General features: G+C 42.5%; 3 protein-coding genes across 3 annotated transcripts; 2 read left to right on the forward strand and 1 right to left on the reverse strand.

The window, feature by feature from the left end:
• The first annotated feature begins 11,717 nt into the window (after positions 1 to 11,717).
• On the forward strand, positions 11,718 to 12,029 carry LOC131425475 (histone H4). The gene has a single exon (XM_058587419.1). The coding sequence runs from the start codon at positions 11,718 to 11,720 to the stop codon at positions 12,027 to 12,029; it is 312 nt and encodes a 103-aa protein (XP_058443402.1).
• Positions 12,030 to 13,022: 993 nt separating this feature from the next.
• LOC131425474 (histone H2B-like) lies at positions 13,023 to 13,397 on the reverse strand. The gene has a single exon (XM_058587418.1). The coding sequence runs from the start codon at positions 13,395 to 13,397 to the stop codon at positions 13,023 to 13,025; it is 375 nt and encodes a 124-aa protein (XP_058443401.1).
• Positions 13,398 to 13,664: 267 nt separating this feature from the next.
• Positions 13,665 to 14,039, forward strand: LOC131425470 (histone H2A). The gene has a single exon (XM_058587415.1). It carries the CDS (start codon positions 13,665 to 13,667, stop codon positions 14,037 to 14,039), a length of 375 nt encoding a protein of 124 aa, XP_058443398.1.
• The last annotated feature ends 235 nt before the right edge of the window (positions 14,040 to 14,274 follow it).

Genomic DNA, 14,274 nt, shown 5'->3' on the forward strand with positions numbered 1-14,274 from the left:
TTTTCTTTGATCTACATTTGTGGCCCTGACCATAGCACAATAATCCTGTTTGCTCATGACATTGGTACGTTTTTTGATGACAGCTGACAGAGCACCAGTAGGCAACTGTTCTATATCATCATCGTTGGGCTCCATAGTTATGGCCCGTACGTACTCATTGTGTTTATCGTTGGATTTTTGTTGATCATCACTTTCATTTTCTTCTGCAACACGAAGATATTCTTCGACGATCTGTTCCAACTTAATATCACAATCATATTCTTTTAACTTGTCGAATATGATAGTTTTATTTTGATCATACAAATCTATGAACTTGTTACGATCAAGAATATCACAAGCTTCATTTCGAAATGGTAGAAACAGAAGAACCATTTCACGCTTGTAATCGTTTAATTCAGACATTTTATATTTCAACCATCGCACTATGCGAGGTGCATTTCGCTTCTTATACGAATTCGTGTTACTGTTATCCTTCGTGTAACACGCTACGAAGTCAGCTAAACAAATGTCATCGAGATCTGCACGCTTTTCATATTTTTGTACTATGTTCAGCGTCCAAACATCGGTAGAATCATCATCAATTCCTTCCTCGTCCATTTGTTTAGTATGCTTTCTAGACTTTATACGTTCATGTGGCCACATGGTGGGTATAAATTGTACTTTCCGGCTGGCTTCTGACATTGGTTGACGTAGTAAGTACCAAGCAGCTTCTTGGGCACACATTTCTACTGAATTTAGCATTTTAATACTAACTTTTTTCAGTAATGAAGCATAATCTTGATCAGGGTATTCTTCTTGTAACTTAACTAATTCGAGATGTAAGTTACTAATACCTCTGTTCGTTTTATTAACATATTCAACAACATACGCAGCACATGAATATTCATCTAGAATAAATTGAAGATCCATGTTTGACAGTAATTTGTTTGCAACCCATTTATTATACGGGTTGGTCCAAAGTTCTTCCATGGAACGTTTCAAAAGAATTATAGGTCTTGGTGTGGAGGCACGAATTACATCCAAGTAGTCATCGTATGAACAATTACAATCGCAAAGGTATTCATCTAATGTCGCATAAATTTTTATATTCAAATTTTCGCGCATTTCTTCACCTTTTTTCATCAACCGATTACGACGGGAGTCATTCGATGGCATTGGCAAAATAATTCTTGTTTGATCCATGGGCCAATATGGGATATTAAACCGACATCGCTTTTCGTTCCGTTTGTAACAGGTAAATGTATGCTTATGTACCTGATTACTGTTAGAATTGATGGAACAAAGTCTATTAATAAGTTCAATTGTAGCGGGCATGTCCTCTGAAATTGTTTCTTTAGGATCATTGTTTAACCACAGCAAAATGTGTGCATGTGGACTGCCACGATGCTGAAACTCTATTCTTTTGAAATAATCGACCACATAATATTCACCAAAGGGACTAAATCTTGACGAAGATAATATGTTGAGCAAGGTATCCACGAGTTTATTGAAATAAATGCAACAAGTGACTGGATCCTCACTAACGAGTGTAGCTCGCTGCAAAGCAGTCAGTTGATCTACTGGGTTTGCTAAATTAGCGATATGTTCATCAGAAAGTCTATGTAAAATTTTTAACAATTCGGGCCATCGAGTTTCATTGGCACTCAAAGTCATGAATATTGTTGGTCTTCCAAGTTGTCTAATCATAGCGAAAACATCATGCTTACGTTGTTGCCAATATTGAACTGAATTTGGGATAGATTTGAGAAACGATAAATTACGCTCAATGCAAGTCTCCAAGAACTCTCGGTTCTTTAACATTTCGCGAGTTATATTCGCAGTTCCCATACACTTAAAAGTGCTGTGCAAACCTTCTGAAACACGAAGTCGCATTATTTTTGCTGCCATATACAACAGGTGTTTCGGTTTGGCACCTCGCCTATCCTGGCGCCTGAGCTCACTTGTAGCCATCATAAATGGTGTAACATGAACATCAGTTCTATAAGTGCGTGGATGCCCGAAATAAATATCTGGAAATGAGAGTTCTTCCGCAAATTCGTCATATATTATTGACAGAGGAATTCTATTCTGAGCGGGCGCAATTTCCAAACACTGGTCTTCATTCCAAAGGAGCGTTTGTTGTTGTCCAATTAAAAGCTCAAAATCACTCTCAGAATCAATACATTCCGGCTCGTTGTCAGGATCAAGTAATGTTGACGATGAGTGGTCAAACTGGTTTAGTTGATCTTGATTGATGACTATATTATAACGACGGTATAATGGAGTATCAACAAGGTACATAAGCCACTTTTTCACAGTAGCTTTTTTAACGAATCCATTCAAATAGGATGATTTGTGAATCGAATGCTTCTTAATGCTAACATTGAATGAATAATCATCATCAATGTTTCTAGGAAGCACGCGAACCATCTCAGAAACATCTACTGGTACATTAATAATTTGTCCCATAATTGAATGACTACCTGCAGCATGACGCAAACGGCGAATCTGCATAAAAGGTATTCTTGGTGAGATGAGTCTCTCACTTATGGGATCAAGTGGAGGTAGACCTAGCGGACGATTGGGATATACAAAACCATTCGTTTTTGCTAGCTTAGGTACAACCCCACGTCTCAAACTGCTTCGGCATGTTTGACATGCTCTAAAGTTATTTGTGGATTCAAAAGAAGCTAATGTAATAAGCAAATTTTCCTCTTCTCTGTTAATCGTTTTCAAATCATTTTGAAACCATAATCGATCGCAAACGCTACACACTACACCAAACTCATTATCAGTAAACCGCTTTTTGAACTCGCGATCAGCCCTTTCATAAACACACATCATATCTATGAAGAAATAAAAAACCATTCATACATTTCATTCTCGGCAGCTGGTAATGGAATGCAAAACTATATATTCTAAGCGTAAAACAATTCATTTTTAATATACTAATATAGGCTGGGTACAACAAATTTCTGAAGTAATTTCAATGAAAACTTTCAAGTACGAAGATTTCATTAAGAGACAATTGCAATGGTCCGTTTTGAAATGTGTACTTCCGTTGTGCAATTATAATTTTGATAATAAAATAATAATAATAATAATAATAATAATAATAATATAATAATAATAATAATAATAAATAATAATAATAATAATAATAATAATAATAATAATAATATAATAATAATAATAATAATAAATAATAATAATAATAATTATAATAATAATAATAATCATACTAATCGTAATGAACAAATTACTAAATGACATTAAAAGTTTTGAAGTAATAAAATCAATCATATGAAATATCGATTATTCAGCGCGCATTAAGGTTAATCAACAGGATGTAAGATTATTGGAAAATATCAAGAACCGTTATTCTGCTATCCGTAATATTATCACTAGAACTTCGAACGAATATTATTGATATTTCTAAAAACGCTGTCGAAATCCAGGGTAGCTTGGATCCGATCGGAAAATCAATACGTCACTATTCAGAATAAGTGATAATAACATACCTGATCGGATTCCATTCGAGTGCTCATCTTGTACTCCACTCGGTTGCGAACTCAACGAACCACCTCCATCACTCGGCTCTGCTACTGTCTGCTCAACGCGTCTCAACAGCCGACTCGGCTCTCCTTCTGCGAGTTCTGTTGAAGCCTCCTGCTTCTTCCGCTTGCGGTAGCAAGCTTTGTATTTCGCCTGGAGATGCCTCGATCGCGCCATAATCGATACGTTGACAACGACAGCCAAATTCGAAATGAATGGCTTCTGAGTCGGTGCTATGCATTTTATATAGCAAATCAGAAGGAAGTTCTACAAACTGCAACCAATTTAAAAATGGGTTGTATAGAGTACAGAAAAGTAAAATTTCGCATAATTCTTTGGGAGTATTATTATGGTTCTAAAAAGAACCGATTTGAAGAATTCTGAAATTAGGAACTGGATCTGAGTTCAAGAATTAAATTCAGAAAAGGTCTGCTTTCATTGCCGACTGCTCCACCTGACGGCTGAAGTCCTAATGAGTGCTTGACCTAAGCGTTTGAGGTTTGGCACCTCGCAAAAGGTCTGCTCTCATTATCGATGACCGCTGCTCCCAACGATTGAAGTCCAAATGAAAGCACGACCTAAGCGTTTGAGGCTTTATACCACGCAAAAGGTCTGCTTTCATTGCCGACTGCTCCACCTGACGACTGAAGTCCGAATGAGAGCATGACCTGAGCGTTTGAGGTTTGGCACCACGCAAAAGGCCTGCTCTCATTATCGATGACCGCTGCTCCCGACGATTGAAGTCCAAATGAAAGCACGACCTAAGCGTTTGAGGCTTTATACCGCAAAAGGTCTGCTTTCATTGCCGACTGCTCCACCTGACGGCTGAAGTCCAAATGAGAGCACGACCTGAGCGTTTGAGGTTTGGCACCACGCAAAAGGCCTGCTCTCATTATCGATGACCGCTGCTCCCGACGATTGAAGTCCAAATGAAAGCACGACCTAAGCGTTTGAGGTTTTATACCACGCAAAAGGTCTGCTTTCATTGCCGACTGCTCCACCTGACGGATGAAGTCCAAATGGGAGCACGACCTGAGCGTTTGAGGTTTGGCACCACGCAAAAGGTCTGCTCTCATTATCGATGACTGTTTCTCTCGACAATTGAAGTCCAAATGAAAGCACGACCTAAGCGTTTGAGGCTTTATACCACGCAAAAGATCTGCTTTCATTGCCGACTGCTCCACCTGACGACTGAAGTCCAAATGAGAGCACGAACCTGAGCGTTTGAGGTTTGGCACCACGCAAAAGGCCTGCTCTCATTATCGATGACCGCTGCTCCCGACGATTGAAGTCCAAATGAAAGCACGACCTAAGCGTTTGAGGTTTTATACCACGCAAAAGGTCTGCTTTCATTGACGACTGCTCCACCTGACGACTGAAGTCCGAATGAGAGCATGACCTGAGCGTTTGAAGTTTGGCACCACGCAAAAGGCCTGCTCTCATTATCGATGACCGCTGCTCCCGACGATTGAAGTCCAAATGAAAGCACGACCTAAGCGTTTGAGGTTTTATACCACGCAAAAGGTCTGCTTTCATTGCCGACTGCTTCACCTGACGGCTGAAGTCCAAATGAGAGCACGACCTGAGCGTTTGAGGTTTGGCACCACGCAAAAGGCCTGCTCTCATTATCGATGACCGCTGCTCCCGACGATTGAAGTCCAAATGAAAGCACGACCTAAGCGTTTGAGGTTTTATACCACGCAAAAGGTCTGCTTTCATTGACGACTGCTCCACCTGACGACTGAAGTCCAAATGAGAGCATGACCTGAGCGTTTGAGGTTTGGCACCACGCAAAAGGCCTGCTCTCATTATCGATGACCGCTGCTCCCGACGATTGAAGTCCAAATGAAAGCACGACCTAAGCGTTTGAGGCTTTATACCACGCAAAAGGTCTGCTTTCATTGCCGACTGCTCCACCTGACGGCTGAAGTCCAAATGAGAGCACGACCTGAGCGTTTGAGGTTTGGCACCACGCAAAAGGTCTGCTCTCCGAAGCTGCTGGTCCCACGACGTCTGCTTGCATCCAACGCACAAGAAGAAATGACCGAATTTCGACCACGTTTCCTCTTTTATACGCAGTCAGTTGAAGATATGTGCCTGACTACCTCAAAATCGTCGTCCTTGCGCGAAAAAGCCAAGCAAAAATAAAAAGTTTTCCGCGTTGTTTTCAAAGTTTGAGAAAACTTAATATTTGAGTTGTTTGTGGTTATCTCACACTGTTCAAAATATTATCCTAAATTCCTGATCATATTTTTGATGAAATGGTGAAAGAATTATGTTGCTGCCTTTAATACAAGTCGAGATATTCACGATTAAGTTCTGCCCATTCTTCCATATGGCTAATTTTGAAAAGGCACCCCATAGTAAAGTAAGTCGTATTCACGACAAAATATACGGTGCAAGTATTACCATTAAATAATAATAATAATCCTTCGACACCTCCATCTGTCTAGCGTGCGTGCCAGACATAGTCAGTCTCTCAGTCTCAATCGATTGGCAACAAAGAACTCGAGCAGTGATTTGATTTGATACCGAATTTGAGTGTTGCTTATATTTGATAGATATTGGCCGAAAATTGTCACGTACCGGAAGAAAGCACCGAACCCAACCGAACATTAGCCTACTATTCAAAGATTGGCAATTGCTGTGTATTTCTTTCGCCAGAAACATCCCCACCAGTCGTCTGGGGATGGGACGTTGACTATGTCAACGGCAAGCAAGCGTCTGTCGGGGTAGTCTTGGAACGAAACAAATTGGTATTTTCATGATTTTGAACCAATATTGTATAGTATAGTGTATTGAGAGTAGCAGTAGCAGAGTAATACTAGTAACTGGTGGCCGAATCCCGTCAGAATTGTCAGGCAGTCAGTCACATGGCATGACACGGCGAGTGCACGATGTGTTGCAAGCTGGGTTACAAATTTTGCTGAACTATGTAACAGGGAAGCAATGTGTATTGTCTGTGCTGCTTGTCTGTCAGCAGGTCGTCTATTCTCCTCTCAACTGCTACTTTAGCAGAAACAAAAATGAAAGACCAAAAAATAAGGAAAACATTTCAAACACCTATAGATTACTGACTTTCCATATGGGGCATGAATTGTGCAACGGATCGGATGTCATTTTCTGTGCGCGCGCAACTTGTGTGTGTGTGTGTCTGAGTATGTGATTGTTTAAGGGAAAATATTCGAATTCGTAAACTCGTTGGTAATTGATTGGGTGGCCCTGAAAAGGGCCTTTGGGGTATATGTTGTGAGATCAAACGAAAGCCGATAGCCTGTTTAAGCACGTTCGCCACGGATCCGACGAGCCAGCTGGATGTCCTTTGGCATGATGGTAACACGCTTGGCGTGGATCGCGCATAGATTGGTGTCCTCGAACAAACCGACTAGATAGGCTTCGCTGGCCTCCTGCAGTGCCATGACGGCGGAACTCTGGAAGCGAAGGTCGGTCTTGAAATCTTGGGCAATTTCACGCACTAAACGCTGGAACGGCAGCTTGCGAATCAACAGCTCAGTCGATTTCTGGTAACGACGGATCTCCCGAAGGGCTACTGTTCCTGGCCGATAACGATGGGGTTTCTTCACTCCGCCAGTAGCAGGAGCACTTTTGCGAGCAGCCTTTGTCGCCAGTTGCTTACGAGGAGCCTTTCCTCCGGTCGATTTACGAGCGGTCTGCTTGGTACGAGCCATTATTTCTTTCTTTTGCTTATCCTTTCTCTCTACACCGTACTGTACGCGTTGAAAACAAAACACAGAATGAGCTCAAAACGGACCTGGCTGGCTGTTTTATACCTGCCCGACCGCTCTGAAGCAGCCAATCAGCACAAAGCAAAGCACGAAACGGACCCTCTCGGTAGGTATAAAAAAAAAGCACCGGTCTGCGAAGTGGCATTGGATTGGGTATTCAAGTGTGAACAAGTCCAGACGTGTTTTCTCTTGCGTGCGCGTTTTTCTCTCGTGTTTTTTCTCTCGTTCTTCGCTTATGACGAAACGAAGGCGGCGTTCGGGCGCCGGTTCGAAATCTAGCCCGAAACAGAAAACCAGTACCGGTGTGCTGGTTAGTCCCAAGGAACCAGATGGCAAACGTCTGCGATCAGATGCAGGCATCGTTTCTAATCGTTCTTCACGTCACGCGAGCATAGCTAGTGTTGCTAAAACCGTGACAAATAACAGTGAACTAGATGGGTTTGGTGATTTGAATCCAGATTTTCCACCAAATAATCAACCGCTACCAGTCAAAATCAAGCTTCCCCCCATCATGGTGAAGGCAATTCCCCTGGATAAATTAATGAAAACACTCAAAGCTCTCGGAATCTGTGCGCAGTATAAAATCTGCCAGATCGGCATAAAAGTGATAGTGCAATCTAAGAATGAATATTTCAAAGTTACAACATATCTGAAAAAGTCGAAAACTGAGTTTTTCACCCACGACATCTCTGGTGATAAACCGTTCAAGGCTGTAGTAAGAGGACTTCCACAGATGAGTGTGCAGGAAATTGATGACGAGCTCCGTTCACACTACAAGCTATCTCCAGTGGGGATATTCCAAATGTCTCGCCGAGATAAAAGCCAATCGTTCCGGGACTCTCTTTACCTGGTCCACTTTGCAAAGGGCACTGTCTCGCTCAATGCACTGCAGGCTATAAGAACCATTTGCTCAGTGGTCGTTCGATGGGAACCGTATCGGGGCACAAATCGAGACGTCACACAGTGCCAGCGGTGCTTAAATTTTGGACATGGCACCAGAAACTGCAATGTAAACCCACGATGCGGAAACTGTGCGCAGTCACATGCAACTAGTGACTGTTTGCTTGAAGGTGCAATCAATTACCGCTGTGCCAATTGCGGTGGTAATCATCGGGGATCAGAGCGCTCCTGTCCGAAGCGGGAGGAATACAAATATATTCGAAAACAAGCTTCTTCGAAACCCCAACAAGTAAATAAGAAACAACAAACCCCTCCATTATCGAAGGCGGACTTTCCTCCTCTACCTGGCGCTGGTACTAGGACCCCTCCTAATGGACCCTCTGTAATGAACGGAAACCCTCCAGGCGGTTCAGTCTGGAACAATGGACACCCGATGAATCCTACAGAACAGCTTTTTTCGCCAGAACAACTGATGAGCATCTTCACCGAGATGTGCGGCAATCTCCAGCAATGCCGAACACGTCGTGACCAGATCTACGCTTTGGGTCTTCTCGTCATCAGATATGGCTGCTAAACCGTTAAAAATCCTCAACTGGAACGCTCGTTCTCTTAGAACGAAAAAAATAGAGTTAGTGGATTTCATGCGCAATCGTGAAATTGACATCGCACTTGTTACCGAAACACATCTCTCCCCATCGGTAACATTCTCAATTCCGGACTATTCAACCATAAGACTGGACCGCACTGCATCACAAGGTGGCGGAGTAGCTATCATCATTCGAAAAGGCGTTAAATTTTCAACACTTCCTCATCCTACCACATCCGTCATCGAAGCACTGGGGGTTGAATTAGCAACAACTTCGAGAAGCATCAAAGTGTTTGCTGTTTACTGCCCGTTACAAGCCAGGGACAGCAACGGTTCAACGCGGCGGTTCAAGAACGACTTGGCCAAACTGACACGAAATCGCTCCCAGTTTATAATCGGAGGTGACCTCAACGCCAGACACGATCTTTGGAGAAATAATCACCAAAATAAGAACGGATCGATCCTGTACGACGACATGCAGCTAGGCTACTACACTGTACATCATCCGGATGAACCGACCTATCTCTCTCCCGCTGGTATCACCTCAACGCTCGACATCTTCCTGACGAACATCAACATTGGTAAGCCGATAACGTACCAAGAACTGAGTTCCGACCACTACCCGGTGGTATGCGAACTTAGTGAGCAGATCTCAACAGCACCAAAACATCAACGGAAGAACTATCACAACGTAAACTGGATTCAATTTCAACGGATAGTCGATTCTCGGGTCGGCGAAAACCTCCAGCTGCAATCCCCAGCAGACATCGACCGGGCGCTGGATATCATCGGCTCAGCCATTGATGAAGCGGACAGAACCTGCGTAAGAAAAGTACCTGTTAGGGGTAAGTTCATTCATTTAGACAACTACACGAAAATGCTGATTAGGTTGAGGAACATTCGCAGAAGGCAGTTTCAGAGAACAAGTGACCTTAGAAAAAAAGAAAGCGTTAACGTTTTAAACAGCATGATCCGAACTAGGGTAGAATTTTTGAAAAATGATAGCTTTTCCAAAAACATTCAAACTTTAAAAGACCACTCACAACCCTTCTGGAAAGTCGCCAAGATTCTTAAAACCAAACCTAAACCAGTACCACCTTTAAAAATAGCCAACAACATTTTAATTGCCCCTATAGAAAAAGCCAATGCAATTGGCGAACACTTCATAAAATCCCACAACTTAGGTAGCACAATCCACAGCCCTCTAGAAGTTCAAGTTTCTGATAGAATCCTCGCGCTGGATAATACTCCGTGTATAGTTCCAGACAATAAGAAAATCACAGTCGAGCAAGTACAGTCGGCCATAAAAACGACGAAAAATATGAAAGCACCAGGATTTGACGGTATATTTAATCTAATCCTAAAAAAGCTGAGTCCTAGGGTAATATCTGCAATCTGTGTCTTATTTAACAAATGTTTAGAGCTAAATTACTTCCCAAACATCTGGAAACGTGCTAAAATCATACCCATCCTGAAACCTGGCAAAGATCCAACTTCCCCGACAAGCTATCGTCCCATAAGCTTGCTCGCTTCGCTCAGTAAAATTTTTGAAAGGCTGGTACTGGACCGCTTACTAGCCTTTATTGATGAAAATAATATAATTCTTCCGGAACAGTTCGGTTTCCGTAAAGGCCACGCTACTACCCATCAACTGTTGAGGGTGGTGAATATTGTCAAAAAGCACAAAACAGTATCGAAATCCACCGGAATGGCACTTCTCGATGTGGAAAAAGCTTTTGATAATGTCTGGCACGACGGACTATTGTACAAACTGTGTGAGCTGAATGTACCAATCTACTTATCAAAAATCATTCGCAGCTATCTGCATCAAAGATCCTTTCAAGTATCGTTGCAAGGTGCTGTTTCAGAAACTTTCCAAATCCCAGCCGGTGTTCCACAAGGCAGCTTGTTGGGACCAATACTGTACAATATATTTACTTCGGACATTCCCCAGTTGCCCGCAGGTTGCTTTCTCTCCTTATTCGCTGACGATACAGCCATTCTGGTGGGAGGCAGACAACCGCGTGAAATTAAAAGTAAACTACAGCGTTGCTTGAACATCTATGTTGAATACATGAATAAATGGAAAATTAAACTAAACTTGCCAAAAACCCAAGCAATAATCTTTAAACATCGTCAAACCTATCGACTAGACCCTCCAGAAGACTGCAAGATCGAACTCGATGGCCACCTTATCGATTGGTCACTCGAAGCCGTTTATCTTGGTCTCAATCTGGATTCTAAACTTCTTTTTCGCCAACACGTTGAAAAAACAAAAACCAAATGCTCTCTACTAGTGAAGCGTCTTTACCCGTTGATAAAACGGCGGTCAAAACTAACTAAGAAGAATAAATTAGCGGTCTATAAACAAATAATCAGTCCAGTCATTGACTATGCTGTTCCGGTGTGGAACTCCTGTGCAGTCACTCATAAGAAAAAACTGCAATGTCTTCAGAACAGAACTCTCCGAATGATCTTGGATGTTCCTTATGATACCAGGACTTCAGAAGTCCACCAGATGGCAAATTGCGACTTGCTACAGGTTCACTTTGATAAAATAATAACAAAATTCAGAGAAAAATGCACTGTATCCGATCATAGATTGATCAAAGAGCTATACGCTCCATAAAATTGTGTACATAGTAGATTTAGGTGTAAATAGTAGGTTTAGTAGTAGATATAGTTAGGTTAAGAAATCAAAAACGAAACAATTCCGACTAATCGGTAATCCGTAACAAATCCAATGACCATTGGAAACATTGTAACATGAGCAAGACAGGAAAAATTTACCAAAGATGAAAAGTGTCATACTGTATCACTTAAGAGAAAAATATGTAACCAGGGTTAAATGAAAGAAATAAAGTTCAATTTAAACAAAACAAAAAAAGCGAAGTGGCATTAGTTTCACTTGTACTGTCTTACTTGCAAGAACAAGCAGCTAGCAGAGAAAAATGACTGGTCGCGGCAAAGGAGGAAAGGGACTCGGAAAAGGAGGCGCCAAGCGTCATCGTAAAGTGCTTCGTGATAACATCCAGGGAATTACCAAGCCCGCTATCCGTCGTCTGGCTCGTCGTGGTGGTGTCAAGCGTATCTCCGGTCTGATCTATGAGGAAACTCGTGGAGTGCTGAAGGTGTTCCTGGAAAATGTGATCCGAGATGCAGTAACCTACACTGAACACGCCAAGCGCAAGACCGTCACCGCCATGGATGTCGTGTATGCTCTGAAGCGACAGGGTCGCACTCTGTATGGTTTCGGAGGTTAAACGTCGTAACGAGAACACACATAACATAATACGGAAGGATAAAAGGCCCTTTTCAGGGCCACCAATATGTTTCGCAAAGAATTAGTTAGCATTTGCTGGTATTCATTATAATCTATAATCATGATGATGATGATGATGATGGTGGTGGTGGTGATGATATGAGAATAGTAAGAAGTGTGCAATAGAGTAGTGAGTAGTGTGAATTCAACCGGGTTCGAAACTGACTAGATTTTTCAGTCCAACAACTAGGTTTTCAAACAAACAATTTAACCAGCAGTCGTTAGGGTGGAAACTGGTTTTCGGTTTCGCATCAAGCAAACACGACATTATTATTTCTGGTCGGTTGTGAGTTTCAAACTGCTGTTGACACTTGAGTACTACTTAACGCGCCGCTGAAAAACGTAACATTTGAGAAAAGAAATTAGTTATGTTGTTTAACATGAACTATCTTTTCGAAATCATTCATTCCCATTCAACTGTTCTGGTCAACTGTCAATGCTGTTGGCTTCGAATTTCGACTATACAACATGCAGCATTTGCTCAAAGCCGCCTAGGATAGAAAAACGATTGCTGTTGATATGTCATTGGTTGGTTTACAGTAGCATGCATGTGTATGTGTAGCAATTTATTATTTGGTTGGTCGACCAAGTCTGTCGATTGGTCCGAAAAGTAATCGATACTTTTCTTTATTTCGAAACCAACATATTTTTGCTCCGAACAATATATTGTCCATATGGCATGGATGAATACTCCGAAACGCGAGAACAATTGTACCTGTGTTGTTCATAATTTGTTCTGTTTTTCTCGTTAGGTGTTTGTTGGCTGATGAAAGTAAAATCATCAACGAACAAAATGTGTTTGGTGATTGAATGAGGGAAATATGCGAACTTAACACTTTGTGTAGATTTGTTTGTGGCCCTTAAAAGGGCCGATTATGCTTGGCGATTCGTATGCACACACACGATCGGGGGGGTTTGGTTGTTCTCACTCAGTTTACTTGGAGCTAGTGTACTTGGTGACGGCTTTGGTTCCTTCCGAAACGGCGTGCTTGGCCAACTCTCCTGGCAAAAGCAGACGAACGGCAGTCTGGATTTCGCGAGAGGTAATCGTCGAACGTTTGTTGTAATGAGCCAAACGCGATGCCTCGGATGCAATGCGTTCGAAGATGTCATTGACGAAACTGTTCATGATGCTCATCGCCTTCGAGGATACTCCGGTATCAGGGTGGACCTGTTTCAACACTTTGTAGATGTAGATAGCGTAGCTTTCCTTCCTGCGGATCTTCTTCTTTTTCTTATCTCCCTTGGCGATGTTTTTCTGGGCCTTGCCGGATTTTTTGGCTGCCTTTCCACTGGTTTTCGGTGCCATCGTGCTTGACGGTTCTCGTACGTTCAGAGTAACTGCTTTAACTTAAATGACGCTATTTGCCATATGACAGCTCGTTTTATACCTGCTATTGAGAGCGGCGCATGGACTGCCCCTTTGTTAGAATTCCTTTTCCTGTTCGCAGAACGGGAAACAGTGAGACGATATAAAACAGAGGGTTAGTACGGCGGCAGCCAGTATTACTGAATTGGCTGTCTAGTCGTTAACAGCATCTCGTGGATTTTTTACGCAGAAACACGCACACACAAAATGTCTGGCCGTGGTAAAGGAGGAAAAGTTAAGGGAAAGGCAAAGTCCCGCTCAAACCGTGCTGGTCTGCAGTTCCCAGTAGGCAGAATCCACCGTCTGCTCCGGAAGGGAAACTACGCCGAACGTGTCGGTGCCGGTGCACCGGTCTATCTGGCGGCAGTGATGGAATACCTGGCCGCCGAAGTGCTGGAATTGGCCGGTAACGCTGCCCGTGACAACAAGAAAACGAGAATCATCCCTCGCCATCTGCAGCTGGCCATCCGTAACGACGAGGAGTTGAACAAACTGCTCTCCGGAGTTACCATCGCACAGGGCGGTGTACTGCCAAACATCCAGGCAGTGCTGCTCCCGAAGAAAACCGAGAAAAAGGCCTAAATTGCGATTTCCGGAACATATTGGTGTTACCCCCCTTACAGAACCCGTCCTTTTCAGGACGACCACCTCACTGTGATAAAGAAATATTTAAGATTGCTTTGAATTAAAGATTGCTAAAGTTGTGATACGCCTGGAAAGTATAATGCGCAAATCAAGTATAGCGACCTTTGTTCATTTTCGTTTTCGGAATTTTACCCTGAATCGGTGTATCTACCTGATGCGAAAATGATGTCCG

The sequence above is a fragment of the Malaya genurostris genome, chromosome 1 (assembly GCF_030247185.1).
Source record: "Malaya genurostris strain Urasoe2022 chromosome 1, Malgen_1.1, whole genome shotgun sequence".
Taxonomy (NCBI): Eukaryota; Metazoa; Arthropoda; class Insecta; order Diptera; family Culicidae; genus Malaya; species Malaya genurostris.

Bases quoted from the DNA above. Each gene is read 5' to 3' on its own strand.
- LOC131425475 (XM_058587419.1), top strand. From the start codon at position 11,718: ATGACTGGTCGCGGCAAAGGAGGAAAGGGACTCGGAAAAGGAGGCGCC.
- LOC131425474 (XM_058587418.1), bottom strand. From the start codon at position 13,397: ATGGCACCGAAAACCAGTGGAAAGGCAGCCAAAAAATCCGGCAAGGCC.
- LOC131425470 (XM_058587415.1), top strand. From the start codon at position 13,665: ATGTCTGGCCGTGGTAAAGGAGGAAAAGTTAAGGGAAAGGCAAAGTCC.